At 46.3% G+C, this 27,758-nt stretch overlaps 1 protein-coding gene across 2 annotated transcripts; it reads right to left on the bottom strand.

Moving 5' to 3' along the window:
* Positions 1–27,229, bottom strand: LOC119166897 (lysosome-associated membrane glycoprotein 5). 2 transcript variants are annotated; one of them, XM_037418289.2, is made up of 9 exons: positions 27,034–27,229; positions 22,245–22,336; positions 21,378–21,453; positions 18,636–18,698; positions 16,745–16,935; positions 14,764–14,883; positions 13,124–13,223; positions 6,784–6,969; positions 1–5,175 (listed from the first exon to the last, which is right to left on the bottom strand). In XM_037418289.2, the coding sequence occupies exons 1-9, from the start codon at positions 27,092–27,094 to the stop codon at positions 5,000–5,002; spliced, it is 1,065 nt and encodes a 354-aa protein (XP_037274186.2). In that variant the 5' UTR covers positions 27,095–27,229; the 3' UTR covers positions 1–4,999. The 2 variants fall into 2 exon arrangements, with proteins under 2 accessions (XP_037274186.2, XP_075723679.1); XM_075867564.1 differs by lacking the exon at positions 18,636–18,698.
* Between the last annotated feature and the right edge of the window lie 529 nt (positions 27,230–27,758).

The following is a 27,758-nucleotide window of genomic DNA, read 5'->3' as shown; positions in this document are numbered from 1 at the left end:
TTTGCAAATTTGCAAATTTTATTTCTTTATAAGCTCTTGAAGGACTAACACAAATTTTCACTCTTGCACAGAAATTTCTTCAATTGACGTTAGAGATTTGTGAACTTGCATATTCACAATGAAGATTGCAACCAAAATTTATCCTTGCTGCATCAACCTTCCCTGCATCTTTCACGCAATATCTTAAAGAAGCATTGACAGCGTACTTTAATGTGCATCTACAGTCGGCATCAAATGCCTATGGAACACGGATTCAGTGGCAAATGAAAGTGTGTACTCCGGTACGGCTTTGTGCTTGCAATTCAGTGTATCACAGTGTAGGCTCTTGGACTATGCTCTAGCTGAAACCTTTGAAGTGGGCACTATGTGCTCCAAAGGAGTACAGCCATGCGTGTGTGCTGCGCTTCTCCTGCTCTGTCCTGTTCAGGATACGCTATACATTGGATACTGTGGATAACCAAGTACGCCGTGCAACCTTAGTTGACATTTATTACTTCTTTGTTTTTCGTTAAATGAGATCTGGGAACTCAATGTAATAGAAAAAAAACATGCTAGGAATCTTCAGAGCGTTCAGATTAATTTGATATACGTCTTCTCCACGACTAGCATCGTTTTCAGAGTTATAAACTGACGTAATAGTCAAAAGGGTGGTCACGTGGTATCAGCACATTATGGTGTTTTTGTGCTCGCTCCGGCTTGCACAATTGGCTCTTAGCTTTTATTCATTAGGACTAAACGGAACTGGCTGTGAAATAGCGGTTGTATTGAATTATTAAGGACGCCATGCATCTGAGTTTGCGAACTTTCATTTATCTCTAAACATGGAAAGTTCAGGACACCAGTCAATTGTCAAGAGACTCCGCTTTCATGTGAATCCCGTGTACTGTGCGCATTTGTTGCCGACTGCATACGTTTTTAGAAAAAAGAAACGAAACAAAAAAAGTGTGGGCCGACAGTGCCCAAAGGCATTTATTCTTTTCCCTCATGATGTGCAATTACATGTCTACGAATGAAACAAGCTTCACAATAACGAGTGCGTGACCGTCAATCTGCACAGGGGCACATTGTCAGTGCGTTGAATTGTAATGTAAAGCTTGCCAAGCAGGTTTACGTATTTTTCTTTTTCACTTAATGAGAGAGAACGTCAGTACAGGACTGGAAAGCTTTGATGTTGCCACAGTGCCAGATCCATAGCGGAGCGAAATGGCAAAGGTGATCCCCTGCCCCAATCTGTGTCAGCAACCCCCCTCCTCCCTTTAGTGCCTGTCATATACATCTCTTATCACCGATTGGGACAAGTAAGTGAGGCGCTGAGCCATGCTCCCAATTAGGGCTTTACATGTTGCGTCTTTTCCTTTCCTCAACCTCTCTAGTGAGTAAGACCACTGTGAGCACAAATTTACAGTTATTTCAGCTGGGACAGGGTTCTTGTGGTGATACAACTAAAAACAAAACAATCAGACCCAGCTACCTCCGGTTATATTTCATGTGAGTGCTCCTCCCTAAAATGAGTGGATGGATCTGCACCTCTGTTACCATGGGGTGCACATTGTGTTTACAGCTGCACAAATTACAGTATTTACAGACAAATTACAGTATCGGTAACTGTGTCCAGGCTGTACTGCACAGAGTGCTGCAGAAAAGTGAAGGCCACTACCACTTAACGCTTATTTCTCGGTGCTGTCAGTGTAAACAGACACTGATTGACGTTCACTAGATGTAGGATTGGAAAGAGAGCGTGCCCTTTTCAAGTACAAAAGAACTGCAGAAATGTTTTCTTTTTGCGATTGTACCTTTAACTGTGGCACTCGGTTTTGCGCATGTTATGAACAAGGTCGAGCTTCAGCAACTGAGTGGCAGTTCTCTGAACACCGTAAACATAAAAAAATATTACTGATAGTTGCAAACTATGGCTCATACCAACCTCTCTGCCCTTCTCTAAATAAATTTTCTCTCTTATTACTAAGCTTGAAATTAGTGCTTGTTGAACGAAAACATAAATCACAATTACGTCGAAGTATGCATTGCTATTGCCCAAAATTGTGAAAATCTGGCTTTCACAACTGTGCGAAATTTTCATTATGTTAGGCATTGCTGATCTTGTGTGATCAAAATAAAAGTTGGCGAGCACTATGTTGTCCCTGTATCCAGTGAAGCTGCATCTAGGACGTTCCGTATTATGATCGTTTCGTACCGCTTGTGACAATGTCCTGCAAAGTCAGCGCATCATCACGTCGTCTTTCTTAGTTCATGTCTTTTTTCGTGCGTCACAAGTTTTCACTATGTTTCACCACCAATATGCCCATTCTTACATCCTTTTAATAAGCTCCTTACCGGGCCCAGCCGCAAGTTTTGTGCTTAATTGCTGTAAATTGTAAGTTTAAAGTTTCTCTCTGAAGACCGTTATACAGGAATACATTTTTTTAATCGACCTTTTAGTAGATATTAGAAAAAAAATTAATTTTCCATTTTTCATGCATTCAGAAAGCGGGCTTTACTGCCAGAGTTGACACACCTCTCCCTTGCCCTTTTGCATTTCACACGTACTTGAACCAGGAAGTCTGAGGCGTACCTAAGCTGAAGAATGTAGTGAAAGCCTTATATTGTAGGCAAAGAACAATACATTATCACAATGCATAAGACCTGTCACATCTGTTCAACAAACATATCGACATTGACACATATGTTACAAACTAACATGTTTCTGAAGAGATGGCGCGGCCCCCGTGGTCGGCGTGTGGTCGGAGCGAATCTGGGAGGCTACACACCAAACCAGTTCTGCGGAATCTGGCAAGTTGGAGGAAGGTTTATAAAAGGGAAAAGCATTTCACGCTTCTGCTTCTGTAGATAGCGCATTATCTGCGAGTGGGTCACAAACTCGAAGTGAAAGGTTCGCCACAAAAGTTGGATTATCATTCGTTTGTTAGGGTTACGTACGCGCTCTATATGGGTTTGCTATGTTCCGTTTATTCCTTCTATTTTCTACGGCATATTTTGAGGCACTACTGTTGACATCACGTAAAAATAGAACACAGGCTTACTTCGTGAGAAACCTTTTCCCCTCTTTACAAATTGTTTAGCACGATCGACGTTCGACTTTTCTGACGCACAAGAAAAGAAAACTTTTATGACCGGTTCATCACCACAGGCCTGATGCACGCTGCCCGAACGTAAGAATGTATTCCAGCTTTGAATGGAAGACGTTAAGTACATGATAAATATGACTCTGCTGTCTTGTCAAAGCAAAATATGCGCTGTTTAGGGAGGCTGAACATGTCACCTGGAAGCCCTTATCAGAGTCTATAAACCATGCTTTAACTGCTGGAATGGAAGATGAGATAAAACTGCCCTTTTTATATTCGTGTTACTGAAGTTTTTGTTCGATGTAATCGCTTGATGCTCACTCACAGGCGTGTGTTACTTGGAAGCTTCAAGACACGTGTTCTGCTTTCGTGCACACACGAAATCATTTTTTTTATTCTTCAATGTTTCGGTTACGTCTGCGTAAACAAATTTCGCAATAGCGCAGTACATGCATTCCCAGCTATACCGTCTTCCTTAACTTAACAAATCGCGTTTCTCAAACATCTGACGAGTATTGTCGCAGTATTAGCGTGGTTTTAATTTGTCAAAAGAAGTTATAGGCATAATGTGGTATACTATAATTCAGGCAATCTAACAGTGTGACATCAATGAGGCTTGAAATGCAGGCTGACCATCAAGCCTCTAGCGTAGCGGTTGTCTTACTTTGCCGTTGCCTGTATCAGGTCGACTGAGGAGACTTGAACTGTGAAATCTTCACATGGTACATTGTATTTGCCGGGATCGAAGATTGAGGAGAGTGGCCACATTTTACTACATTTAGTGCATCGTAGGCTTTTTTTTTTGTTCGTTGTTTTTAAGTTAAGCAACTAGCGGGTGACAGGGACCACTTGCAGCTAATACCATTCATGCATCTCTAGGATAAATGACGCTAAGGCAAGACGCATGTTACGTAGGCATGCTTCGTTGATTTGCATGTCATTGTGTGGCTGTCAACGTTTTTCGATGCCCCAGCTTGAAGATAGATCTTCGTGACTCACTGAATTTGACATTGAAACTGCCGATCTTTCTGGCCCTGAACAGCATTACGAATTAAAGTGCCCCCCCCCCCTCCTTTTTTTTTTGTTGCCTCTGACATTCTAATCCCCGGAACCATTTGTGATCAATCTTAAGAAGCATTCCACAGGCAATGCACGATGGGATACCACCACATCCTATTGCGCGTCATGCGCGGAGTAAGACGTTTCAACTTTTCTTTTATCCGGACGCACATGAAAGCAAGTGCTTCTTGATTTCTGCGCCAAAAAGGCGAACACATGAGCGGAGACAGTACAGGCTCAAATCAAGATGTGATGTACTCACCAACTCGTCACGCAACAAGTTCTTATTCGGAAAGTGCATGCCTACAATTAAGCGCTCAAAATGCCATAAATGGAAGGCTCCGCGCTGCTGTGCGCAGTCCTGGACTGCCGCATGCGGCTTGCAAAGGTCTGATTGCACGCTTCCGATCAGCTGCGTGCTTTTTGTTCGCGTATTTTGTGTGAGGCCCGATGCGGCGATAAGCTACGTCATGCTCGACCACGTCCCGTCGTGTCAGCAAGTAATTCAGGCCGTCGCGGCACGCGCGCGTTCGTCAATTGTGAGACAGCATTTCGTTGCCTGCGATGGACGCCACTGCGCAGGCGTGCATCGATCAGGTTTACAGTGTTCGCATTCCGCTACCAATCTGTTATCGCTATCACGTCCCCCGCTTGACAGCTTTCACCGATAAGCAGCGCCGCGTAGCACGTACCCGGCGCGGCTAAGATCGGTGGCATGCTAAGTTGTTGTACGGTTACGCCATCGGCGCCACGTTTCACTGCTCGAATGCCCGCGTTCCGGTGAAGGTATACCGGGCAGATCGAGCGCGTTTGTGGCACTCGGGAAGGCCGGCGGGTGGCCGCTTGGTGTCAGTCGCTCAGTTCATTGTGTTGTAGTCCACACGCCGCACGAAGACCGATCGGTAGAGGGCGTACCCGACGACGACAGCGACCGCAGCGACGGCGAGTGTGGAGCCAACGGCGATGGGCACCGTCTCGTCCTGCGGGAATGGATCCTGGACACCGGCCATTCGCACCTGGCTGCACCGGTGCGCTGTGGGAAAAAGTAAGCGTGGCCATTACGGGAATGCATGTGCTCTGCAATGTGGTGGCGTTGAACGAGACTTTCGACATGTAGCGACAGCGTAAACCTTGATCCCTTTTGGAAGCCTATACGGGGGTTTATTTTTCACGGACTCGTTTTTGAAGGAAGCTTGATATCCAACTTGTAGAGTAGAGCGCGATAGGGTAATTTGGTCCCGTCTGAATCTCTTTCTGCGCTTCTTGGTGGGCACCTCAACCGTGACCCGAGGAAGCAAACGTCTTTACGCGTAACTTTGGTCGTTTCAAACTACCCTATATCTTTGAAGTGTGAGGGTGGGCTAGTCATGTCTTAGTTTAGGTGGGACCTGTTCGTCAAACCGCTGAACCAAATATAGTCGCCCAATTCTTTATCTCAACTAGCAGTGCTGACCACGTGGCTACACGTGTAATGATTAATTATTATACCTGAGCACTTTGTAATAATTGTGCCTTTAGGCCCTATACAACTCGTTGCGAAATTCACATGACGTGATGCCTGGTGTGATCCCGTGTACTCAGATTTGGGTGCACGTTAAAGAACCCCAGGTGGTCGAAATTTCCGGAGCCCTCCACTACGGCGTCTCTCATAATCAAATTGTGGTTTTGGGACGTTAAACTCCACAAATCAATCAATGCCTGGTGTGATCCTGTACTTCTTTCTGCCACGCAAGATTACTCGTGTTAACGTGACTCTTCGAACAATACACCTCCTTTCTTTTTTTTTACTTACTGTTTTAAGCACAGCATAGCTGTGCAGTAGAACGCCTGTTTGCCGCGCAGAATACCTGGATTCAATTCCGGCTCGTAACCATGATTTTTATTACTTGCATTTACAGAAGTTTTTCGCTGACGACCAACAACGCCGACTCCGGAATTTCTGCGAAACGAGCTATCTAACGTTATCGCGTTAACGATGAGAGAAAATGCGCTGACGTCCGGGATTCAGTATAGCAAGGTGCTGATGTGCGCTTAATCTCGGTTGAAGCACGGTTGCTGCGTCTTATCTTGCCATAACCTTTCTCGCAGATTCTGTGGATGATTTTACGTAAGACATATGGGTGCCGACACCTGGGGGTGTTGAACGAACCTTTTCTTGGCTTTGTACCTCGTGGTCCGAGGTCAGAAAACGCTGAATGCACCAACCCTGCAGCCGTTTCCATACGCATACAACCTGCTTGTTTAGTTGTTCAATATAACAAAACGTCAAAGTTAACAGCCCGTTCGTGAAACTGTTGACATCATTGTGGAAGCTACTGAACCGAAGCGAACGCCTGGAACAGCACCGAAAACTATAGTATTCAATTTTACTGATGCTTTTCTCGTCAGTGACTGTGCAGACATTGCAGAAAACCCACTGCACAACCGGAGTGCTTCTACCATTCATTTTTTTCTGTATATATTTTTCGGAACGCGTCAACGATCCAAGCGAGAAAAGCTAAATTAGCCGCGAGCTGCCCTGCTTTAGGACTAGCACGAAATGTGTGGAAGTCCCGCCTCCGTTATCTTCGCTCTAGTGTCAAGATTACAACGTCCGTAACATGACACGACGCCATACAGCTGGACGTGGGACTGCACTCACCTGGACCATAGGTTCCTTGGAATTCGTACGCCTGGATGCGCAGGTCTTTGAACTGCACGGCCACTTTGCGTCCTCCGCGCGAGTCCGTCAGCGTGACCAGTTTGGGCGTCGGGCAGAAGTACGACTCGCCCATCGGAGTCTCGAACAGCGTCATGTTCTCGGGACTTCGGGCCGTTCGCTTGCCGGCTGCAGCAGCAAGGAGGCCGCGCCAGCTGAGGTCGCAGACTCGTGATATAAAACAGCAACAAGTACAGAGGATGGAAGCTGATCTTGGTAAAGGCATAACGAAGCACTGCAGGGGAGGCTTCGGACCTGTTCTTTAACAATGCTGTTTAAAACCACCCTGTAAACTACCTAAGTGGGTCCCCATGCCACATCACAGTGCTGGCGCCCGGTGGAACTAGCAACTGCATCAAAACCGACCGATTTATGTCCTTGCCAAAAATCAGCAAGGAATCTTTTGTTCAAACTGTTAAAAAACTTGGGCTTGTTAATCAGCGCAAAATCACTATGAAAAGAAAATGGCAAAACAAACCATATAGCCCTGAACTTCAACAATTCGATTGATGCATTAGTTAGTCGTATTTACACTTCAAGAGGAGCTTCTGTATACATCAGAGGAATAAATATGCGGTTGTACACATTCGGCTGATGTGTGTAGTTTGTAAAAGCAGATTCAGGCTAGATATTTTTTTTCAGTCTAGTTAATTAGTTTTCCAGAAAAAACCAAGCTCATCGTTTGTCTGAACGGAATGGTTGGTTAGTTTATTTATGGAATTTAACGTACTAAAGCGACTCGAGGTAATTCGAAGGTTGTGGGTTGGGATCCCAGCTACCGAAAGTGCGTTTTTTTGTCCACTCTAATCCCTTTCGACGTAAGCGAGAATACTTGCACTGCAATCAAGAAAACACAACTAATGTCTTATGCTTTCCTTGGCTTAACTATTTGTCCATTTGATTAGTTGTGTGCAGCACAGAAAATGAGCCCTCCCTTCATTTATGTCAAGAGAGTCGCCTAGGGGAGGGCTGCGGATAATTTCGATCACCTGGGCGTGTTAAGTTTAGCATTTCGCCTTCATATAAATGCAACCGGGATCGAGTGAACGTCATTTAGTTTCACAGCTGAGCACTGTAACCATTAGCTCATTTTTTTGCGTTGGGTGTGTGTTTTGCTTTCCTAAATACCAACATAGGTCATCATGGCGGCTATCGTTTGAACTAGGAGGAGGAGGAGGAGGAAGGGAAGAAATGAAAGGCAGGGAGGTCAACCAGACGCACGTCCGGTTTGCTACCCTGCACTGGGGGAAGGGGTGAGGGGATTAAAGGAAAAGAGAGAGAGAAGTGAAGGGCAACGTGTATGTTGGTGGGACCTTGTCCATTGCACGCTTATAAGCGGTCGCGTAGTCCGGTCGTCTTCAGAAAACTTAGCAGTGCCCGCGTCGCTTTGCTGGCCAGCGACGCGTACAGCCATGAGCCAAGTATCTTCTCTTCGGAAAAAGGTCTACTGTCTAGTGTCTCCAACGTTTCGCGTAGCAAATTGCGTTCGCTCGCAAAACGTTCACATGAACACAGTAGATGTTCTATTGTCTCGTCAGTGTCGCACGAATCACATCGGGAGCTATCCGCCATTCCTATGCGAAAGGAGTACGCCTTTGTAAAAGCTACTCCTAACCACAGGCGGCACAGTAAAGTTGCATCCTGGCGGGAGAGGTCCGATGGAACTTGAAGCTTTCTCGATGGGTCCAATTTGTGTAGGCGGCGGTTCCTGACACTGGGGTCACTCAGCCAAGTTTCCGACATGGTGTTAGCGAACGAGTGAAGGCCCCTTGCAGCGTCGGTTCTCGACAATGGAATTGGGGTTGTCTGGGCGTCCGCGTGGGCGGATCGGGCAGCATTATCAGCAAGGTCATTACCGACAATACCACAATGTCCCGGTAACCACTGGAACACCAAGTCATGTCCTTTCGATAAAACTTCGTGAATCACTTCTCTTATTTCATTCACTAGTTGTTGGTGCTCCCGCTGTCGTAAAGCTGATTGCAAGCTCTGAAGGGATGCCTTGGAGTCACAGAACACAGCCCATTTTTGAGGTCGGGCCTCCGCAATATAAAGTATAGCAGCACGTAAAGCGGCAAGCTCCGCTGCTGTGGATGTTGTCCTATGCGACAGTTTGAGCTTTATAGCGACCTGGTACGCCGCGATGACAACAGCACCTGTGGAGCTGTCAGCCGAGACCGATCCATCGGTGTAAATGTGGGTCCTCTGGCCGTATTTTTCGTTGAGTAGCGACAATGTCACCTGTCGTAGAACCACTGTTGAATGATGGCTCTTGTTCGTTATTCCCGGAATAGTGAGGCACACCTGTGGTTGTTGTAGGCACCACGGGGGTGACGCTGGTCTTGTTGCGGGAGTGAAGCCAAAAGGGAGGCATTCTCTATGGGCAGAAATAATCTTTGAAAAGATCGCGTGTGGTCTTTGAAGTGGCAACACTGCAACATGGTGACCAGGAACTCGGCAGAGGTGTCTTATGTGGGCTCTCAAATTGTCAGTGGTGATGTATGTTCGAATTGGATGCTCTCTTGCGATCATAATTGCCCCGTAGGTTGAGGTGCATCGCGGCAATCCTAAGCACACGCGTAGTGCTTGTCCTTGTAGACTTTCGAGAGTGCGGATGTTCGTCTTGCACGTACTTGCCAGTAACGGCAAGCTGTAGCGCAAAAATCCCAGAAACAGTGCTCTGTATAGCTGCATCATTGACCTTATAGATGCGCCCCAAGATTTTCCGCAGAGGAACCGCATTATATGGACAATGGAAGTTAGCCTTCTCTTCAGGTAATTGCAGTGGGCACTCCACGAAAGGTCCCGGTCAATGATCACACCCAGGAAGCGATGGTTCTTCTGGTATGGAATATTTTGTCCATTGATGGTAACGGGGTATTGTGTCATAGCTCTGCGGGTAAACGCAACCAATGCACATTTCTCCGTAGATACGGAAAGACCTTGCTTGCGGAGATATGAGCATGTCAAGGTGACAGCCTGCTGGACTCTTGCACGTACTTGTAGACGAGTTACAGCCGAAGTCCATAGACAAATATCGTCAGCATATATGGATATGAGGATGGTACTTGGCAAAATTTCACGAAGTCCTACCATCACGAGGTTAAATAAAGTGGGACTTAATACGGCGCCCTGAGGGACGCCACGGGAGATATAGTAATTGGTGGTAGGTCCATCTGAGGTTTGTACAAAAAAGGACCTTCTTGTCAAATAATCCTGGATCCATTGGAACATCCGACCACCGATTCCAACAGCTTCCAACGAGTCTAGGATGGCTTTATGTGTTACGTTATCATAAGCCCCTTTGACGTCGAGGAAGAGTGCCAGTGGTATGCGCTTGAGGCTCTTCTGTTGCTGGATAAATGTTGTGAGATCAATCACGTTGTCAAGAGATGATCTACCTCGCCGAAAACCCGTCATGCAGTTTGGGTATACGTTGTACCGCTCAAGGTACCATTCTAGGCGTGTAAGTATCATCCTTTCCATGACTTTTCCTACGCAACTTGCGAGGGCAACAGGGCGAAATGATGTCAAATCAAATGGTGACTTTCCTGCTTTGAGTAGTGGCACAAGTCTACTTATCTTCCAATCCTGGGGAACATTGCCCGCCAGCCATGAGTGGTTGTAATAGCTTAACAACTGTCCCCTTGCCTCCTGTTGAAGGTTGGCTAGAGCGGCGTAGGTGATGCCATCGGGTCCTGGTGAAGATGATCGTCGGGAAGCCGCCAAAGATGCGTCAAGTTCTTCTAAAGTGAAAAGATTGTCCATTTCGTAGATGCGGGGTTCAGGGATAACACTCCTAATGGTGCCAGCAGACAAGGCGGACACACCGGCGATTCGCGTACAAAACTCATTTGCCACTTCAAGTTGGGTGTGGCCTGAATGTAGGGCTAAAGCCATGAAAGGATGTCTTTGTTGGGGAGCCGAGCGCAGGCCACGAATAGTGCTCCAGATGCGGGACAACGGGACAACGGCTTTCGGGGATCCAATGATTCGCAGAATGATTTCCAGCGTTCCTGTGCAAGTTTGTCTAAACGTCGTTGGACTTTTTTCTGTATGCGTCGTGCCAGCCTCAAGTCGCATATTGCTTTCGTCCGCCTGTATCTTCTTTCCGCCCTTCGGCGAAGCGCGCACAGTTTTTCCAGTTCAACGTCGAAATCTGAACGCTTGCCGGTGAACGGGAGGAGACAGGAAGCTTCCCTCATTGCCTCTTTGATGACATCCTCCAAGTTCTGGTCAGGGTCTTCACGGCATGTATTTTCCATGAGTCGCTGAAACTTGAACCAATCAATTCTTCGTATTGTGGTCTTAGGAAAGGAGTTAGTAAGACCCCTTATTCGCATATAAGTTGGAATGTGGTCACTCCCATGCGTTTCGATGTCTGAAAACCAGTGCACTTGCGACCGGAAGTTTCTGGATACCAGAGTCAAATCGAGGCAACTGCTGTACGTAAGGCCCCGCAGGTATGTAGGACTGCCATCATTTAAGAAACATAGGTCATGCTTGGAAGCGAATGACACGAGGTTTCTTCCTTTAGCGTTGATCGTCGAACTACCCCAGATTAAGTGATGTGCGTTGAAGTCTCCAGTTATAACCCACGGGCCCGTAGTTGTTGTCAGTATGTCTCGTAGTCGGTCTTGTTCAAATCGTCCGGATGGTGATATGTAGACACCAATGAGTGTGAATGACACTTTTTCCTTTTTAACACGTAAGCAGACATATTGATTGTCATCATGCGGTTGAACTGCATGATGCACATAAGTGAAATCTGTGCGAATGTAAACAACCACCTTGCTGCGTTCCTCGCACGTTGAAGAAACGAAAGATTCATACCCTGATAGTTTAGGAAGTTGTTGCACGTTTGGTTCACATATAACTATCATAGGAATACGATTCATGAACATATACTGACGGAACGAAGAGATGCGGGATCTCAGGCCTCTCGCGTTCCACTGCATTATCGACGCTTGTCGGACCTCGTTGCGGAAGGAGAAAATTGGTCGAGCCATGGTTGCTACTGGAGACTTGCAAATACTGGACTTAGAGCCTCCAGTACTTGTAGTGCACTCTGAGCGAGTGGAGACTTCAGGCTGCTGCACAGCTTTCGCATGGCATCCAGCAGTGTTCGGAACATTCTGATGACTTCTGTGTCCTCCTCAGGCAGCTTGTCAGCGGCTGGCTGGAGTGATGTGACTGTCGATGTGCGCTTGGGATTTGCAGGTGGCTGTGATTTCGGCAATGAAGGCCAAACTGATTCATCTGCAACTGTGCAGCTCGTTGTTTTGTTGACCGCGCTGGCCGCCTTAGGTCTGGGAGGCAAGGGCGGTGGAAGAGAAGGGTGGTGGAGTGGTGCTTTCGATGTAGCGTCTGCGGCGTTCTTTGATGAACTGCGGCGACGGTGACGCCTCTTTCGGACGGTCCTGGCAGCCTCTCGATGCGACGAATTGTCTCTGACCATTTGTTTCAATACCGCTATTTCTCTTCGGATTTTGGGGCATTCTTTTGACGAAGCTTCATGTGACCCATGACAATTCGAGCATTTGAGGGTAGTTGCTTCGCAGTCATCCACAGAATGGGCTTCCGCGCAACGAGGACACACCGTCCTATTTTCGCATACGCTTCTCACGTGGCCCATCTTCATGCACTTATAACACTGTAAGGGCTTCGGTATGAAAGGTCGCACTGAATGCCGAAAATGGCCCACCTTTACGTGTGAAGGAAGAGTGTCGCCCTTGAACATGATCTTCAAGCAGCGTGAGTTTCCCAAACGGACAACTTTTGCAATGACGCTGGCTTCATTTACCGGTTTTACCAGAACATCGAAGTCGGAGCTGGGAATGGCAGTATCCACATCGTAGATGACTCCAGTGACGACGTTAGAGCTCACAGGAATGTAGACGCGAACTTTCATTCCCCCCAACTCGTTGACGTTGCGCAGTACATTAAGTGCCGCAGCATGCAGAACGTCGATGGCCAATACGTTCTTACGCGTGTTCACTCTGATGTCTGTGATCTCGTTTGGCACGAGTCCTTCCAGCATCACCGAAACAGATTGCCTGTTGAGGCGCTTCATGTTACCGTCCGGTACCTCAGGGACAAAAAGGATAGTGTTTGTCACGGGTCTCCTTGGCACTCTGTCATTCAACGTACTCGATGACGAAGATGAACTAACGGCACACGCTCGAATATGCGCTTGAAATCTGCACCGTACTATCGAAACATGCGTAGCTTATCTTTCTTTTTTACTTTTTCGGCATTCCTGTCGCAAAGTTGTCCCGCTTACCGTTTGTGGCGCCCGGGAAGAAGGGCGAGTTTGTGTTGAACTGTATCTCCATTCCGCTGACCTTCCACGATCCTCGGCCCTTGTCGCTAACCGGAGGAACCTGCGAACGTTTCATTTCGGCTACTTTCATTCTGCGCGATGCGGAATACGAGCAATCATCACCATCATATTCAGCTCACATATCCACCACAGGACGAAGGCCTTACCTCAATTTACATTATCCTATGCGATCTGATTCATTTTAATAACTGGGACCTTTTTAGTATTCGTCGCTTCATCTCTCTGCCTTCCTCGAATGCATTTCCCATCGGTCCATAGGCGTGGACCGTTGGGGGAGGGGCAGGGTGGTGTCCGCTTCTTAACAAAAGTCACCTAACATGGGGGAGGGGGCGATAAGCCTAATTAACGCAGCGCGAACTTCTATAACTTTGCCATCTTCAATTTGATCGCCCGTGCGATCACGACGAACACAGAAAGAGCGCCGCATTAACGAGCGTTTGAAGACATTGGGTGTGTGAGGCAGACGGGCTCGACGTGACTTCACTCTGCTGCCCATTGGTTAATCCACATCGCCTCCAAGGAGACTTCGTGCGCATGCGTGGCCTGCGTATGCATACTGTGGGATCTCGAAATTAGATCGCCGCTCTCAGAACACACGGACACAGCATACGCGGTCGAACCAACGCAGACAACACATCTATTCAATTACGTTTAGAACGACGTTATCACAAGCCGAATGAATACATCACTTGTGGTCAACACGCTAAATCAACCTTACACAATATTCCGATACACTCAATCAAACATAACAGCAAACACAAGATAGCACGAAGGTGGCACCGCCAACGTTCGACTCACCACGAGGGCCCACAGCATAGCCAGGGAGTAACACACCGGGACCATGCACCGCCCCCCCCCCCCCTTAATTTTTTTCACCATGGCATAGAGAGCGTAAAATTGCCATGTTAAGGGAGTGCCTCCCCCCGAAAAGAAATTTTGGGTACGGCCCTGGTCTCGTCCAAGTATGAACCCGCCACGGGAGGCAACCGTTCCCGCCAGCCAGCGCGCCAATTAGGACTCGCTAATGTGTCATGTGCCTCCACCCAGACTAACTCACTGCCAGGCGTTACTGCTGGCGCCACGCGCTAACAATGATGATGATGGTGGTGGTGGACCCGAATCGCATCCCGGCTGCGGCGGCTGCATTTTCGATGGAGGCGAAAATGTTGTAGGCCCGTGTGCTCAGAATTGGGTGCACGTTAAAGAACCCCGGGTGGTCGAAATTTCCGGAGCCCTCCACTACGGCGTCTCTCATAATCATATGGTGGTTTGAGACGTTAAACATCACATTAATCAATCAATGATGGTGGTGGTAAAAAGCTAGCGAGCACAACGCCACCTACCGCGCGATGGTTGTGAACCCTAAATGTGGCTTATCCGCAAAACACGTCCCCACTCAACTTGTCCCCACTGATTTAAATGTACTTTGAATTTGTAAACCACCCTACAACAATGCCCCCAGAGGGCGCTGTAGGTATAAGTATAAATAAATAAATAAATAAATAAATAAATAAATGTGGCGAGGCTTGAACGACCTTACGGAGGGTGATAGCACCCCCCTTCCCCTCTACAACACTTACTCTGGAGAACATCAGGATGAACCGGAACACTGGCCACGTGAGTTCCAGAACGGGCTCTTGGTCTTCCGTAGCACAGATTCCTTTGGCTTTGGCGCTCTCGGGCATCTTCAGGGTTACCGTCTGCGTTTCGAAAAGTAACATAAAAAATAGCACTGAGAATGAAGTAAAAGTATGCGACCTACTACTTTTGTGCACACTGACGTTCTATCATTTAACGCTGTAGTCGGAAGTGGTCTAGTGACGCAATTCGCTTTCATGCTAACTTATTCGCAAAATCATAACCAAAATTATAATTAACATCCTAACGTCCTTGCCATACACGAAAAAAAAATAATCAGTTTCACCTCTAAAGCGGGACTTATATGGTGTTATAGTCAACTGGTCGTGACGACGAAGACGGCAACAGTCGACTATTAATGAAACTCTTTATTGGGCCAAGTTTTGTCCGTAAAACGAAAACCCGCAGATCAAGCACAGCACGCTGTACACTCATAGCGGCAGTCAATCGGGACCGTCAGTAAAGTTATCAGCGGTAAGCGGCGTTGGACATATCACATCGAAGATTCCGGCTTTATCATTGGTAATCACGTTACATCTAAAATAACTGTTCGCGTTGTGCATTGAAGCTAATCAGAACGATCTAAAATGATCCGGAAATTCTGGTGCGGCTCACATAGGGCAGTGAATAAATGTGCGACGGCTCAGTGACATGAAACTATAAAATTAAGCGGGCGTGGCAAAATAAGACACTGTGTTTCAAACATAGAATGCAGGCGACGCCATGGGCCAAGATGGCAGTACTTTTTTTCTATTGCTTTTTTAGGCTGTATTTTGCGTCAAATATGCATTTTGCTTCAAAAGACTTCTCTTTCATATCAAGCCGTAAGTATTTATCCACCAAACAGTAAGCTGGAAGCCTTTCAAATCAATATTCTTGCTAAAAAAACAAGTAGTGGTGGCAACACTGTCCTGTGGGGTTTTGGGTGATCCGTCATCAGGTATCCCACAATAGTACGTCAACATATTGTCTCAGCACCACCTCGCAGGCCTGCTGGATGGCTCAGAGTTGGTCGCCGAGGCCATTGCTGTGCAGAGTGTTGGCCCACCTCAGCGCTATAGGGTCTCGGAGTTCGACTCGTCGGTGTGTTGGGCATTGCATTTCCACATCATGTTTTCCTGTCTGCATATCTTGCGTGTGTCTTTGGAAACATCTAATTGGGGTGAAACGAGTTCGGTAAGGTACTTGTAGTTTGCGCAGGGCCACTGCTTGTGCCCTTTTTAGGCCTTGGTGTGGTAATGGGAATGTTCTTCCGGCTGGATGATACATCATTGTGGTGCCGTTGTATCCGGTCAGGCTGTCTAGTTCAGCTCAGGGGTCCTCCCAAGGAACCATCTAGACGTAGTCCGCCAGCTCTCGCGTTCTGCGGTGAGCTACCCTTTGAGGTTCAGTGGTGCCTGGACACCCGTATTGACGTAGGTGTAGAACCGTGCAATTAGACTCTGGCGCTTGAGGGAGCGTCTTCTCTTCAGGATGGCAATATATTCCCTTTCATAACCAGTTTCCACCTATATTGCGGAATTTCGTAAAGCTATTTTCTTAATCATCTGAGCGACATTGCACAAAAAAAAACACCAAACAAACCAGGTACAAGGTGGAGCAACGCAAAGAGGAGCGCTATCCAACAACTGGTTTACTTTTCAAAAAAAAAAAACATTCACTTAACAAAGTTCCAATCTGCGCGAACTGATCAAAACAAGTCATCAACAACGCCCGTAAAGCAGCCCATCTTTTCAATTGAATGTGAAAAAAAAATCTTTCTTGTCATCATTACTTAAATGCATCTGACCGTGTGATGTTCTACGTGAGCTGTTCTCGAGAATACTGCCAACTAGCCCACTTCCACACCTTGCTTTAGTTAGAGCAAACCAACACAGGAGAAATGCGGCTAGTTGGAAGCAAATGCTGGTAGGTTAAGAGCACCTGCAATCCGCCTCTGCTGGCGTACGTGATGGTGAAGAAGACCTGGAACTTTGCCAGTATGCAGACAGTGCCGTCGGTAGCGTTCCACACGCCGAACGAGAATTCCGGTATCGGCGCTTTCGGGGGCACCACGGGGGAACCCGGGGCTGGCGCCGCAACGCCTCCGCCAGCAGCGGCCGCCGCGGATGGTCCTGAAAGGCAGCGTTCATAGAAGCGGCGCTTATCGAAGACTCGGAATTTATTTCCTCTCAAGGCCACGTTCACACGAGACATGCAAGTCTTTCGCCATAAAAGGGCCCTGCGGCGTTTCTTCGTCAGCATTTTGCAGCGCTGGCGAGTGTTTATAGTGCTGAATACTCGAGATGTTCGGAATGTTCATCACAGCTGTCATGTCTCTATAATGTACAATTCTTCGTTTGTTCTTGTTGCTGAATACTTTAGTGTGTTACCTTCGTTTGTAATATAGTGAATTTATCGTTTCGTTATATATTCAAGCTTTTTCCTTATGTACATGCTATTTCATGTATAGTTATGATGCATAGTTTTGTAAGCGCTGTAATATGTAATCCCCATCACTGTGTACCAAGCACGAACTTAATCAAGCCTTTCGCATGCTTTTTGTTCGTGCTGCAAACATCTGACAGGTGTGGAATAAATTTGAATTGAATACTGAGAAGAACACAACAAGAACTGTCAAAATTGGGGCATGGTAACGGAAGTTACTATTCTTCGAACTTCAATACCGGCGCAGTCGATAAGGAAAAAAAAAAGCGTTCTTTCCCAGTGCACTTTCCCGCTGATGTCAAACGCCAGTTCCAATCGCTGCGCGCCCTTTACAGAGACGTACCGACTCTCCTGGTGGTGGCAGTTGCACAGCGCACTTATCTTTGCTTTAGAATTGTTTTCAACGTTTCATAATGAAAAACAAAAAACGTTTGGACCTTAGGAAGTATAAGCAGCGCTTCTATGTTTTTTTGGCACACAATAGTGTGGCGTAGCTGGGGCAATATGAATTTTACATGAAACCTGTCGCATTAACCCGATCGAAACGCCCGTGCCGTCACTCCAAAGTGATGAAACGTCACTTCCGGGTTTCTCCGTTGTGGTTTCTCCGTTGGAATAAAATTATACCAGGCCAAGAGTCCCAATACTTCTGTTCAACGTATGCGCAGTAGTTTGAATCACCAGAGATTCCATGTGCAATCGTGGTAACAACTTTCTTTTCGGGGCAATGATGCAGGCTTTATCCCAGTCGATAGCGTGCCCAGTAGACGCAACATGTTCTGCGAGGGCATTAGAAGCTACTTTCTTGTTCTTGACGTCATTAAAATGTGTACGCGCGATGTCTGCAACACGTCATGAAACATGCATAAGAAGAGCGCACTACGCCATTTGCGGTCACTGTGAACAAGGCTCCCGTGTGGGGAGCCGAAACGTCTTTTTAAGTTTTGTGTATTTCACCTTGGTCGGCGTTTTTGTTATTCTGCACAAAATTATACCAGCTTCGTTTTTGGCGTTGCCACTCGCGCGAAAGATATCGGTAAATTCCGCCGTTCCAGCAGAAACGATCAAAACAACAAGCTTAAATTGTCTCGCAGGGCCCCCTTACAGAAACCCACGTACAGGTGCGCTCGATATGACTTGAGACTCGAGAACGCGTGGCCTCAGGAGTTCAAATGTTGCGCATGACTTCAACTTGTTTTTAATGAAACAACTAAATATCATTTTCTTATTTGGAATCATACCCAAGTGAGAGAAACGCGTTTAGTGATGAAAATAAAAGCTATTGCCATGCGCAATTTGTGAACTCTTGCGTCCACGCACTGCGGTGTTGTAAGTCAAACAAACAACAAAAACGTTGTGTATCGTATAGCATCTCCTCTCGTCTCACCGTTGGCAGGAGGCTCCGCTTTCTGCGAGTCCGAAGGCGGAACCCTTGCGGCTGACGCCGTGTCTGCGCAAGAGAATTTGAGTTTATGGCGTGGCCGCTGAAAATCTTGTAATACTGGTGCCAAACGGTGCACTGCTTTTCGCAATTCAGCCCAATGCTGATCATATTGCTCAACAGTGATTGGCTCCCTTCTGCAGCTTGCGTAAATGAACCAATCACGATCAAGAAATTTGACCCATATAAGGTTATATTGCTGTCAAAAGTGACTGATTGACACTGGCGTAAAAAAATTCTGTCTTGATGAACGAAGATACTTTGGAGTTCGTAAAAACTGTAAAGCGTAGTCTATAAGGCACACTTTGTTGATGTTGCGAGTGATGTTGACAGCGATGACGATGAACTATATCTCAGCCCTTTGTAAAAGGTTGGCAGCTTTTCACAGCCCACTCGTTAGGCAGCTCGAGTGGTGGGGCACCCCCCACGATTCTACGCTTCTGCTAGGTAATACCGCCCCGCCACGGTGGTCTAGTGGCTAAGGTACTCGGCTGCTGACCCGCAGGTTGCGGGATGGAATCCCGGCTGCGGCGGCTGCATTTCCCATGGAGGCGGAAATGTTGTAGGCCCGTGCACTGAGATTTGGGTGCACGCTCAAGAACCCCAGGTGGTCGAAATTTCCGGAGCCCTGCACTACGGCGTCTCTCATAATCATATGGTGGTTTTGGGACGTTAAACCCCACATATCAATCAATGCTAGGTAATACCAATGTGGCTCTTTGCCCCGCATCGCCACTGCATAGCTCCTTCTTCCTAAGTTTCACGTGATGTCGTGGCTCTATGTTAGAACACTTGACGCACATTACCTGGGTTTCATTCCGGCTTGAATCCCCATCTTTATTCTTTGCATGCATCGGAAATTTTCGCTCACTGTCAACACCTATATTTCGCTCAGCTCGCTTACGCCGAATCCACATTTTCTGTGACATGGACTCATTAACTCTATCGCATCAATAAGTGCGGTGAAACTCCCAGCTAAATATAATCTATCTTTGCGCAAGCATCGGCTAATAAATGAGTGAGAACTTTGTTTCCATAACGCTGCCCGAAGTGCAATTGGAGACTGTAGCAAGGGTAATCGCATGATCCAAGGTGACTTCGTAGACTAATCTACACTCTCCCTTGGTCCAGCCAGGCACGTTGAATATGAACTTATTTTAATTTGTAGATTTGTAATGATGCCTGATGGCCCGCGATCTTCAGTCAACTTGTTGCTATTGGGATTCGCTCTTGCTTCGCGCGTCAGCGCGAGCATCAATCGCGGATGGAGCTCCAATGCGAAAAAAATATACGAATGTATACCTGGTACGCTTAGTGTGCGCCGGCTCGTAATAAACGCAACTCCTTGCACTACCGTGTCAACGGGCTGGGCGCCATTCTGGATAATGTACGACCAACTAGCTGGAGAAGTGTTATCCTCATAAACGTCTGGATTTCTCGACCCCGCGCCCCTTCATCGAAGGGAGGATGCCGCTGTTTTGGGAAACAGATTTCCGCCAACTGACAACTCGGCAACGGCGCCGCCGCGTCTTCCCGTCACGTGCCGCGAAAAGGAACGCATGTGTTCGGGAGAAAAATGATCTAAAAGGAGGATGCGTACGCCCCGAAGATAATTTGACTGCTTCAGCAATAGGCGTTGAACCAGTGAAGAGAGCTGTCATCCGTGCCGCGAGTCTCGCGTAGGGGGCGAGTACAGAGTGTCCCGTGCTGCGAATTGAGTCGGCTGCAACACCGGGCACCCTCGTCGTCTACCGAAGCTGGTCAGACCTTCAGGAACACCTTGTCAACTCCCCTATGGGCACCAGGAGCTGATTTGGTTCGCGTGGAACTTTTTATTGTAATTTTTGTAACCGTAATTTTATTATACCCTGCTTTAAATAACGTGTTCGCGTGCGCTAAGTCTAACGGAGAAACTCCGAAGCGCGAGCAATAATTTCTTGAATTCTTCTTTGTGTCACTTTGCAGTTCCACTATATTGTTATTTTATTAACATTCCACGTTGTGTTGTACCTTGTGTTGTTATGTCCTTTAGAGCAAAGTTTGTTTTGTAGCTGTTATTTCATCGCACGTATTTCCTGTTAACTCCTGCCGTTGCCCTTGTTTTGATTAAATGATTGTTTCTTTTAATCAAAATACATGTGTCTGCTCTATGAGTACGCCCAAACATCACTACACGTGCAATCCCGCATGGGTCAACCAGCCTACACAAATAAGATAAATTTGACAACGTGACAGAATTCGGCAGTGTCTACAGTATAATTCGAGATCGCATGCTTTCATCGTTGTTACCGCTCCCTCTCATTTTTTTTTATTTTCACCAAAACAAATACAATGGCGAAGAATGGGGAGACGGCAAAAAAGCTGCAGTTTTTGCAGCTTGATTAAGCACTAAGCGACTAAGCAATTGCAGTAGTAGGCCGAAAAACGCACTTTTCCTGGCCGGTATGTATACTCTTACTTGTTTATTGGTGTTTTTTATTTGAAAGTATGAAAGTGAAAGTTCTGAAATTTGAAACTATTTGGATTGATAAAATTTGAAATTGAAGTTCTCATATAAAACAACTTACAAGAATGTAATAATTGTACAAAAGCATCTGAGTCCGCAGCCTAAGGCTATTTTGGTTTCACTGAAATGCAATTCTGAAAAAGAGCACGTCGCATAGCAAAATAACAAAAAACAAAGCTTACCGTTTTGGTCTGTCTCCTCTCTCAGATCAGTGCTTATTGAATCGTCGGCACGGCTCTGGACTCGTGGTTTGACCTCCTGCGAATAATTGCAGCTTTTTACAACGCGCGAACCGAAGGCTCATGTCAACACGCGATCATAGCGACAAGAAGTGAAGCGCTGTGTGAAAATTCCGCTTCGAGATTCTGTCTCGAGTAAGATTTCCTGTGTTTCAACATAAAGATCACACGCACCAGGCCTTCGCAACCCGGAGTCACAACTCTCGTGTATCTTTTCTTGTTTGCCTTTACTTTTTCCTTTGTACTGTAAATCTCCAATATGTTTAGTTCTCTGTCTAGCCGTCGTACAGTTGAGGTATTAGTAGTCCTGAACAGTGGCTATTGTAAGTCACAGCCATCAACCCTTCACCACCGTTGGGTCCACTTCGGTTATCATTTTCATGCCTACTTAATTTACACATAAGAATCCTCGTGGTGTATGTATTACAAGTTGAGGAGGAAGAACAACAAGAGGGAAGACAGGGAGGTTAACTAGGCACTTGCCCAGTTGGTTACCCTGCGCTGTGGGAATGGGAAAAGGGACTAATATTTTTATTATAAGTTATTAAGCTCACTTAGATGTAGACAACCTCGCTTCTGGTCAGCGTTTATTCATCGGCTGGTCAACATGCATACACCAACTCTGTAGCTTAAACGTACCAGACGTTGCTTTATTGTTGTTGTTTTACGGCTAACTGTGACTGTGCTTTACAAGGCTGTTACTGATTGTGTAGATTTGGTACTGGCTTAACTCAGTTATCTCGTGCAATCAATAACCCTATCCGACCGAAGTGAAGACTTCTTTTATGAAGGAACGTGCCGAACACTCACCCGCAGCGCGACATACTTGTGCTGGGGGTCCGGCTGCCAAACAATGGTCTCCTCGTAGTCGAGGGCTTGAACGAGGTAGCTACAAAGGATGACTGGGATGCAAGAAACAGAAAAACGAGATTGAGACGCTCTACGTTGAAAGGCACACTAACAAGAAAAGCAATTTCTTTTGTATTGGCGAATTACTCTTGCACAATAGAGAATCACAACGTTTACTGCGAGAATACGCTTGGCAAGTGAAAAAAAAAAAACACGCGCGAAAAATTTGGAGGTGGCGACGTCACTTCAATATTCCTGCACCAATCGCCGTGATGTCATACATGTTGGTGGAGTTTGCAGGGACTACGAAACTTGTTATCGGTAAAAGTCAAAAGCATCATCGTCCTAGTTCTGTTAATTAAGCTCTTGGTACAGTTCAGCTGCATAGGAAAGGCATGGTAAACTCAAAATAAACTTCATACAACATTTTATTGTGGCACTTGAAAGCTCGCATTTATTACAGAACTCATGCCGACGTATATTCGTAAGCACATAAAATGAAAAAAAGTTCATAATCGTAGTTTTTAATGGTATATCTTCGTGCTTCAGCTAGCGTTACTTTATAGGTCATGATGTTTATTATATTTTTTACTAAACTGAGAATAAAATGTAGTGAGAGAAAGAAATAGGTCAGTTAAAAATGTAGAGGTTAACTAGAGAAAGTTTATTTTGGTGGCTAGCCTTTACGTAAGAAATAGTTAATAGAAACGAAGTGCAATATGCCAACACAAAGACTATAAAAGCATGACATCGTTCAACTAAAGTACAAAAACATTTCGACTATGTACCATACAGACTGATTGGTCTGAGAAACGAGAGTAACCCACTGACAGTGACTCGCGCTTAAATCAGTGCAGGCCTGTGCCCTAAAACTTCGCCTTCCTGTAGTGCGCGATTTTTCAGCTGGCTTGCTGTGGCTGAGAGGGCTGCTCTTTGTATTTGTAGGTTATAACTCGATTGCAGTATGAAAGCACTCACAAGTTTCTAGCACAATGAAATCCATCACTTTCGTAAAAGGGTGCCTCTGTAAAGCGTGCACCGCCTCAATAAGACTAATTACGTGGAGAAGCCAGTTCTGCACAGCAGGGAGGTTTAGTTGCGTCAGTGCACGTGAACATACGTAAATGCACAAACGGCTGAGAGTGTTCGGGATCACGACCTGGCTTTGTTAGGTGTCTACGTTCGGCCCCGCCGTGGTGGTCTAGTGGCTAAGGCACTCGGCTGCTGACCCGCAGGTCGCGGGTTCGAATCCCGGCTGCGGCGGCTGCATTTCCGATGGAGGCGGAAATGTTGTAGGCTCGTGTGCTCAGATTTGGGTGCACGTTAAAGAACCCCAGGTGGTCAAAATTTCCGGAGCCCTCCATTACGGCGTCTCTCATAATCATATGGTGGCTTTGGGACGTTAAACCCCACATATCAGGTGTCTACGTTTGCGCCTACGGTAGTTTCGCGTTCTCATGTGTAATTAATGAACTTGTGAGCTATGCCTTCTTCTAGTGCGCGATTTTCCACCTAGCTTAGTGTGGCTGAAGGGGCTGCTTTTTGTATTTATAGGTTATAACTCTATTGTTGTATGAAAGCACTCACCAGTTTCTAGCACAATGAAATCCATGACGCTCGTAACAGAATGCCCCTGTAAAGCATGCACCACTTCAGTAAGACTAATTACGCGGAGAAACCAGCTTTGCCCAGCAGGGACGTTTGGTTGCGTCAGTGCACGTGGAGATACGCAAATTCACAACAGCTGATAAAGCTCGGGATTGCGACCTGACTTTGTTAGTTGTCTATGTTCATGCATACGGTGTTCATGCCAAAGAGAAAATAAACAACTTAGCGAACCGGTACATACCAAAAATTACCTTTCGAACGCATGAACAAAAACCATGGTTTAATAATTCGCTCAAAAGACTAGAAAACAAAAAGAAACGCATGTATCGCGCCGCTAAATGCAGGATGGACACGTTTGCATGGGAAAAAATACTACACTGCTGAACGAGCATACCTATCAGCAATTCGCAAGGCGAAAGATGCGTTCTTTTGCGATGACCTTCCGAAACTTTTCATCAATAACACAAAAAAATTCTGGCAGGTGATAAATCCTTAAGAAAGGCACAGCGTAACACTTACTAATGAAGAAGGTGAAACGTTCGACGATATAGAATGCGCGACCCTTTTTAATATAGCCTTTGTGTCTGTGTTTACAGAAGAGTTCACCACGCCCCCTCTTTTTTTTGCGTACCAATGCAACAAGTCATATGCCAAACATTACATTTTTCCCAGATGGCATCTGATCGTTCATCGACAAGGTTAAACTCACATCGTCAGCCGGCGTGGATAGGATTAATTCGAAACTGTTAAAGAATACTAAACATGTCACCGCGGTTTTCCTGTGTTTGCTGTTCTCGCAGTCACTTTCAACGGTTGAAATGCCATATGACTGGAGGGTGGGAATGGTTGTTCCAATCCACAAAGCAGGTGACAGGAATTGCCCGCTTAATTATCACCCCATTTCATTAACGAGTGTGCCCTGTAAGCTCATGGAACACGTCAGGTACACAGAAATTATGAAATTTCTTGACTCGAACAAATACTTTCATTCTTCACAGCATGGGTTCCGCAAATGCTTTTCCTGCGAAACACAACTGGCCATTTTCCTGCATGATATTCATACCAACTTAGATTCTAACCTCCAGACAGACGCGATATTTCTAAGTTTCGCAAAGGCGTTCAACAAGGTACCACACCAACGTCTATTACTAAAGCTTGCTCTTGCGAACATTAACCGCGAAATTTTGCGATGGATTGAAGTGTTCTTGACAAACCGATCTCAGTTCGTTACAGTTAACAACCGTGCATCTAGCCCCCTACCAGTGACCTCCGGCGTACCGCAAGGATCTGTTCTCGGACCTTTACTCTTCCTAATATACATCAATGACCTGCCTTTGCACGTTCAACCGTCTACAGCAATGGTGCAACCGTTGGTTAATGAAAGTTAATCCCAAGAAATGCAAACTGATGGTATTTTCAAGTCGGCACGACCCATTTCCTTACACATACACAATCAGGAACATTCCCATGTGTTCTGCGCAGTCTTACAAGTACCTAGGTGTTACTATATCGAACGACTTGTCCTGGCGCACACACGTCACTAACATCATTTCTTCTGCTAACAAATCACTTCGTTTTCTCAAGCGTTATCTAAAATGCGCCCCCAAACCGGTTAAGCTACTGGCCTACCAGTCAAAAGTCCGTCCGAAACAGGAATATGCATCTGTCATATGGAATCCTCACCAAAAATATCTCATTAACGCACTCGAAGCCGTTCAGAATCGTGCCGCAAGGTTCATTCATTATAATTATTCATATGAGACGTGCACATCTTACTTAACGAAAGAATTGAATTTGCTTCCCCTTATTACGCGCCGGCGCACTGCAGCCTTCTTTCTTTTCCACAAGTTTTATCACACCTCGCTTCATCAGCCACCCTATATCCTTCCCGCAGCCCGAGCATCTCATCGTACACGGCACACTTTCCAAGTGGGCCGCCCTTGCATGCGCACTCTTACCTTTTCCGCCTGATTCTTTTGACATGCCACTACAGATTGGAACAACCTTCCCCACCAGATCGCCGCCATCACTTGCCCGTGTTCGTTTGTGGAGAGTATCACTGCGCACTTTTCGCAATAAAAAGTGAAATTATAGTTTTACTGTACTAGTGCTAACGTATTATTTATTGTACTTGTGCTGACGTATGTAACACCTTAGCCCATGTATGTTTCTGTATTTTTCTCGAGTTCAGTTACGTGTTATGCAAATTATGTGCTTTAGTGCATGTATTTTTCTTTTTTGTGTTTAGTCGTGCATTAAGCAAATTATGTACTAATGTATTCCCACCCCTTATGTAATACCCCCTTTGGGGTCTTTAAGGTAATAAAATGAAATGAAATACGGTAGTTTCGCGTTCTCATGTGTAATGGATGAACTTGTGACCTATGCTTTCTTTTAGTGCGCGAATTTCCAGCTAGCTTAGTGCGGCCGAGGGGGTGCTCTTTGTATTTGTAGGTTATAGCTCGGGTGTAGTTCGAAAGCACTCGCAAGTTTCCAGCACAATGAAATCCATCACGCTCGTAACAGAATGTCCCTGTAAAGCGTGCACCGCTTCACTAAGACTAGTTACGCGGAGAAGCCAGCTTTGCACTGCAGGGAGGTTTAGTTGCGTCAGTGCACGTGAACATGCTTAAATGCACAAACGGCTGAGAGAGTTCGGGATCCTGACCTGACTTTGCTAAGTGTCTACGTTCGCGCCTACGGTAGTTTCGCGTTCTCATGTGTAACGCACGGATTTGTGCTAAATTGAGAAATATCTAGAGATGATAGGCTTGTATGAAATGCGCATCACTTAGGTTTAAACTATGCCGATGACATATGCATGGCACAAATGTTGTTTTACAATGGAGCACGCGTGGGTTGGTTAGAACAAAGTAGTTTTACAATTTTCAAAACATTAATATTCATTTAGAGGGACTCAAATTTGGAAGCGCAGCATGCAACGTCAGTTGGAACCAGGAAGTGACGTTTGCAACGAGAACCAATTAGCTTGAAAGCTGGCATTGATTACTCGTAAAAAAGCTAGATATCTAGCTGTACTGTCGAATAACACGACATTCGATCTTGAGGCAGGTTAGTACAATGCGCGCAACAAGAAGTGTGATCGGGAGGGGTCGAAATTCGGAGTTTCCAAACAGCTCACCTCCCGCGAACACTGCTGCGATTGGAATGATCGGCCCCACGTAGCGTCGCAGCTCAGTCATCGCGCTCGTCGCAAACACAGCGCGACCGAGTCGCCGACTAGACACACGCCACTGGAATGTACCACTCTGAAGCACGCTTTCATACGAATATGCACCGCTGGTTTATACCGAGGACGCCATGTTCAGACGGCGGATCGCTCGCTGCACGCTGGCAACGAGGCTACACGATAGCAGGCGCGTCGAGGCTACGGGATCGATCGCAGTGCGGCTACACGACGAAGCTGCGAAGCGCCACGACTCCTTCTTTCCGTACGGAGCACAGACTCCGATAGGAAACGCTGGGGTAGGTTTCATCTCCGCGGCGCAAACCATGCTGCCGGGCTTGCTTTGATATTTCACCCTCGGAGTCTAAGGCCCCATCTGTTGGCGCCTCTTCGTGGTTCGGAAATAGGGCGCGCAGATGGGCATCGTATGCAGTGTGTACTTTGAGGAAGACTTAACGCATGGGGCTTTTCGTTCTTTATTTCTTCTTGCTTATTGCAGCGTAGAGAGCGCCTGTATCTCCATGTACCAGGATACCGAGAAGGTGCGTAGGTTGAGGGAACACCGCGGAGGCAGAACTAAGGTCAGGTGTTAACTAAGACTGAGGTCTTGTTTGATAACGTGAAGACATCTTCAATTAGAGGAAGGAAAGCAGCCGGTATAATCTACACGGCAGACTTCC

The sequence above is a fragment of the Rhipicephalus microplus genome, chromosome 6 (assembly GCF_043290135.1).
Source record: "Rhipicephalus microplus isolate Deutch F79 chromosome 6, USDA_Rmic, whole genome shotgun sequence".
NCBI lineage: Eukaryota > Metazoa > Arthropoda > Arachnida > Ixodida > Ixodidae > Rhipicephalus > Rhipicephalus microplus.
The sequence above is the reverse complement of the archived record's forward strand: the minus strand, read 5'-3'. Positions and strand labels throughout refer to the sequence as shown.